The 6,130-nt window shown below is 35.3% G+C and overlaps 1 protein-coding gene across 2 annotated transcripts in view; it reads left to right on the forward strand.

Annotated features, from left to right (window-relative positions):
• The window catches only part of LOC106884067 (transcription factor kayak), a 39,216-nt gene extending 35,488 nt beyond the window's left edge, over positions 1-3,728 (forward strand). For both annotated transcript variants that reach the window (XM_014935285.2, XM_014935284.2), the window contains exons 3-4: positions 1,104-1,220; positions 2,090-3,728. In XM_014935285.2, coding sequence (XP_014790771.1) covers positions 1,104-1,220; positions 2,090-2,392 — 420 coding nt within the window. In that variant the 3' untranslated portion in view covers positions 2,393-3,728. The remainder of the gene's footprint in view (positions 1-1,103; positions 1,221-2,089) is intronic.
• The last annotated feature ends 2,402 nt before the right edge of the window (positions 3,729-6,130 follow it).

Genomic DNA, 6,130 nt, shown 5'->3' on the forward strand with positions numbered 1-6,130 from the left:
ATATATATATATATACACACACACACACACACATACATATATATATATACACACACACACACACACATATATATATATATCATATATTATTTACTATTTATTATATATATATATATATATATATATATGTGTGTGTGTGTGTGTGTGTGTGTGTGTGTGTGTATGCATGTGCATGTCTATGTTTCTCCTTCACTGCTTTACATCCGGTGTTGGTGTGCTTACATCCCTATAACCTAGCAGTTCAGTAAATGAGGCTGATAAAATAAGCACCATCCTTAATAAAACAAAAAAAGATACGTAGTAGGGTTGATTCATTCAACTAAAAAAAAATCACTCAGGGCGGTGCCCCAGCATGGCCACAGTCTAATGATTGAAACAAGCAAAATATAAAAGAATTCAGGTGAATTTGATCTTTTATGTATTATTCCATTAAAATTAATAGCATACTTATAAAAAAATGCTTCGTTTATTTTGTGAGATATCATTACTGGGGTTAAATTGTTATTTATGAGAAAGTTTGACACTGTGACATTTCATGTCTTCATGCAGGGACAGGCTTTTGGTCTTGTGTTTAACCCATTTGTTACTAAATTTCTGCTGAGATGCTTTGTGTTTCTTTCAATTAATTGTAAGCATAACAAAGATGCAGGTGTAGCTGTGTGGTAAGAAGCTTGCTTCCCAACCACATGGATCTGGGTTCAGTTCCACTGCGTAGCACCTTAGGCAAGTGTCTTCTACTATAGACTCAGGTCGACCAAAGCCAGTGAGTGGAGTGGATTTGGTAGCGGAAAACTGAAAGAAGCCCATCGTATATATATATACACATATATATTATATGTATGTATGTTTGTGTGTCTGTGTTTGTCTCCCCAACATCTCTGTTTGGGGACTTTATACATGGAACCAGTACAGGTTCTTCTTGTGCCACCATACAGGGGTTTCATGAGATTGGCAGACATGAATTAGGGTATATCTTTTGGACATGTACAACATGTGTATGTGTGTGTATGTATGTATTCATATATATGTATGTGTGCATAGGCATGCATGTATTTATGTATGTTTGTATACATTTCAGTATGTGGATGTGGTTTTATTTGCAGAGTGATGATAGGAGCCCTTTTTCAAGAAACCTGCAGATGATAAGAAGGAAGAAAAATCGGTTAGCAGCGCAGAAATGTCGAGAGAAGAAGAAAGAACGGATCCGAATTTTGGAAGAGGTGAGGCTTTAAGGATTAGATATTGTGTGTGTGTGTGTGTGTGTGTGTGTGAGAGTGAGAGAGAGAGGGAGAGAGAGAGAAAGAAAGAAAACAAGAAGAGGGGGGTGAGGTATGATGATAGTGTAGGTGTAATAATGTGTGTTCATGAGTTGTTGACTCCAATTTTTTTCACTTCTCTATTCACACACAAGAGAGGTCCAAATGCAAACCTGGATGTACGTATAATACTACTCCTGGATAGCAAAGGGTGAGATCTGAAGGTGGACGAGCTTAATACTATACTCTACTGTTCTTCACAGAATATACCATAACTATATATATATATATATATATATATATATATATATATGTATGTATGTATGCCATGAAAAAATGAACCTCCACCAACCATTCTGTCTATATATCTGTGCACATCTTTCAATGCCGTGTATACCCTAAGGTCTGCAAATCTAACGGAGGCCTCAAAAGACATTTTAATGATCCACAAAGACCAGAACATAACTGCAGCTCTCGGTGGTCCAAATTGGAGGATATGTGGAAAGGTGAGGTGTTCAGTTGGAGGATTAAAAACACATGCCAAAAGACTTCATGCTGTGGCAGTGGTTCCTTCTGCCAGCCAGTACAGATGTGCATTATACAATAGAATGTGCCAGTCTTTGGCAAGGCTCAAGAGTCATACAGGGGCCTCGCATTTCATCACCAATGACTCATTTCAAGGATCCTTTCTAGGGATGACTTAGCTTGTATACAAGAAAGCAGCCTCTCTCTCTCTCTCTCTCTCTCTCTATATATATATATATATATATATATACACACATATTATTATTATTATGTTAAAATTTACATTTGTTTATTTTATTTTCTTACAGGAAATCAAGTCACTAATTAAAGAAAATTATAGTTTAAAACAGGCAAATTATGAATTAGGGGAAAAATTGTCTGAACAACAAAAGAAACTGGAGGAAGCCCAATGCTTTATCCGTTCTACAGATCGGAGCCATCATTTAGAAAATACATATCAACTCTTCCACAATAAACAGCAGCAGATCTTAGCAGCGCCAAATATCCTCAACAAGAATACAATAACGGATAATGTTTCTTTTGGACATCATAGGCATCATAATTCTATGGCACCTAATAATTTGTTGGCAAATTTCATAGATTGTATATAAATAAATAAATATACAATCAAACAAACCAAAAATGGAACATGAATTTAGAGAATAAAACAAGGAATGCACACACACACACACACACACACATATATATAGTGGAAAAAAGATTAGAGATCTATACAAATCAAATATTTATATATAAAAGATGGAGGTGGAAATAGCACAGAAGTAAATTTAACACTTTTCGATTTCAGAAGGAATTTAATAAAAAATGATTTTGAAAATTATATAAAGAAAATATTGCCGGTTTCGATGATGAATCTCATCTTATCAAATATCAGTAAAAATTGACAAAAATTTGAAGTAAAACCAGTTTGTCTTTTGTCTGGGGGTCAAATTTCTTTCGGAGATCACAGGTATCAGAATTCTATGGCACCCAATAATTTTCTGGCAAATGTTAGAGAGCACACGCACACACACATATATATAAACAAATACACACATTTACAGAAACATACATATACACACAAACACACATAAAGAAAGTCTAATAATACTCTTTATGTATGTACGGGTCTCTAAGCAGGCTATCTATATATATATATTATATATACATATATAGGTACGGTTATGTCCATTTTGGGACTAGGGGTTGACATATATGCACACCCAGAACTAACAGACTAACATCAATCCCTGGGAAACAACTCTTCCTCCCAGAAAAAAAAAAAAAAAGAAAAAATCCGTTTTAATTCTTCACTGCTTTGTTCCATTTCATTTCATCAAATACACTGACAGCCATGTCACCCCAAGATTCTATATACCTGCATACCTCCAGCATAAAAGTGACTATGCACTCCAGATCAGCGTGTCTGAAGAGTTGTCCATCTTGACCTTCGAGAATAATTGGCACGAAACCAGACACTCACATTCTGACCAGCTGTATGCCATAACCAAATAATATACTGCTTGACTATGAACTATATGTACGTATGTATATATGTGAGTGTGTGTATGTATATATATGCGTGTACGTGTGTGTGTGTGTGTGTATGGAGTTTGTGCTCCAGCAGAGCCATAGTACAATCAGTGAGTACAATCATTAAAATGATAAAAGATATATGTATGTACAAACAATGCAATACTCTCTCTCTTTCTCTCTCTGTATATATATATATATATATATATATATATATATATATGGATGCTACTGAAATAATGAAAGATGTGTGTGAATAAATAACCCAAATTAATATTTTTTTTACACAATTCATTTGAAAATGTAAAAGTTTTTATTTCTCTGTAAGCGATATTATATTTTTATATGAAAAGACCCACAGTTTCTTTTTGTCGGAATAAATTAATAATAAATTAATTATAACAATCATACAAACGTTTCTGATTTTTTTTTATTTGGAATATAGCCTGTAATTTTGAACGGGGGTCATTTAGCTGCTTTCATCTGACCTCAGAATTTGACTTGGTAGTCCATTCATTTGAATCCAGAAGGACAAAATACATTGTCGACTTTGGCAGCATTTGAACTCAGAGCATACAGGGTTGAAAGAAGAAATATCGCCAAGCATTTCTCCAACATCTTCATGATTCTACCGGATCACTGTCTTCTTAATAGTAATCCTTTCTACTGTAGTCTCAAGGCCTTACACTATGAAGGCGGGGTTAGTTGATCACATCAACCCCAGTGCTTAACTGGTACTTATTTCATTGACTCTGTGTTTAACCCTTTTGATACCAACCTACCTGAAACCACCTCTGATGTATAGTTTCTTTTTTGACCCAGGAAGGGGAAAAGACAAAATTGGTTTTAGCAGAATTTGAAATCAGGACAGACAGAAAAAGAAAAAAAAAAAAAATCATTTTAACACAGGCAAAAAGACATACATTTTGAAGAAGACAACAATTACCAAAATCGACACAGTACTGATCTGGTTCTTTGTTTCTTTTTATTATTATCAACACAGGAAGAATGGAAGGCCAAGTTGACCTGGGTGAGAATTGAACACAAACCATAATTTAAATACTAACAAGTGTTTCGTTCGCAGCACAGCCAGTTCTCCCTTTGCATAATAGTCATAATAATAATAATAATAATAATAATAATAATAATAATAATAATAATAATAATGATAATAATAATTGTTCCAAATTTTGGCTCAAGGCCAGCAATTTTATGGAAGATGTAAATCAATTACAATGACCCCCAGTATTTGACTGGTACATCATTTTTGACCCTGAATGGATGAAAGGCAAAGTCAGCCTCGGTGGAATTTGAACTCAGAACATTAAGAGCCAGAGGAATTGCCAATATGCAATTTGTCCGACACACTACGAATTCTGCCAACACACTGCCTTTATTATTATCTTATTATTATTATTATTATTATTATTATTATTATTATTATTATTTATTCTTATTAATGTTATTAATAATAATAATAATACTAAGGAATGAGTGATGAACACATTAAATATTGGAGCTGAGTACTTGTTCAACTCAAAAGAAATATTTACATTGTGTTACCAAGGTTACAAAGGAGGAAATTTCAGGGTGGGGGTGGGGGAGATGTGTGTGCTTAATGTCTTATAAATAATGATGATGATAATTATGGTGAAGGTGATGGTAGTGGTAGCAATGATTCTGGGAAGTTGGCGGTGATGATGGATGTGCTGGGAATTATAATAAAGGTGATGATGGAGGGGTGGGGGTGAGGAGAAGGAACAGGAAAGTGGAGTGGGGTGAAAAGGAGGCAGGAAAGTAACAGAGGGAGGAGGAGGAGGTTTGAGAATGGGATGATCACACATGCAGCCCTAAGGGAAAAACCCAAAGTAGAATGGCAGAGCAGGGACCAGATGGTATGGGTTGGAGGTCAGTGATTACAGTTAAGGGTTAGGGATTAGGGATTAGGATTAAAGGCTTAGGTTTAGGGGTTAGGGGTTATGATTTTATCTGCCCTGCTTATGTCTTGCTGCCATATCTTCAGTGTGAGATATAAATATGCAAGTTCAGAGAGTCAGGGGTCAGACATTAGCTGTTTCATATGCCCAACCATTGCACTTCTTTATTATGATATAATACTGTTTTTAACGAAGGTTTATGAGCAGAAATTTTCTTAGAAGGGGACGGTCAGTTATATCAATGACCCCCAACTACCTGAGTGGTACTTTATGTTATCAGTTCCAGAAGGATGAAAAGCAGAGTGGATGTGAGTGGGATTTGAACTTAGTCTGTAATAGCGATTTCAAAGTTTTGGCAAAGGGCCAGCAACTTTTGAGGGGAGGAGGAAGTTGATTACACTGACCCCAGGACTGGACTGGTACTTCTTTCATCGAATTCAACAGGAGGACATGTAAAGTTCACCGTTGGCAGAATTTGGATTTCGAATATAAAGACAAATTGAATCGCTGTGAAGAATTTTCTATGGCATGTTAACTATTCTGTCAGCTCACACCCTTTCAATAATAATAATAATAATAATCCTTTCTATTGTAGGCACAAGGCCTGAAATTTGGGGGAGGGGGATAGTCGGTGACATTGAGCCCAATGTGCAACTGGTACTTAATTTAACAACCCTGAAAGGGTGAAAGGCAAAGTCGACCTCGGCAGAATTTGAACTCAGAACATAGCGACGGGCGAAATACCGCTGAGCATTTCATCCAGCGTGCTAACGAGTCTGCCAGCTCGCTGCCTTAATAATAATAATAATAATAATAATAATAATAATAATAATAACAATAATAATAATAATAATAATAATAATAGTAGTAATAATAATA

Source organism: Octopus bimaculoides, chromosome 11 (assembly GCF_001194135.2).
Source record: "Octopus bimaculoides isolate UCB-OBI-ISO-001 chromosome 11, ASM119413v2, whole genome shotgun sequence".
In the NCBI taxonomy this organism is placed as follows: Eukaryota; Metazoa; Mollusca; class Cephalopoda; order Octopoda; family Octopodidae; genus Octopus; species Octopus bimaculoides.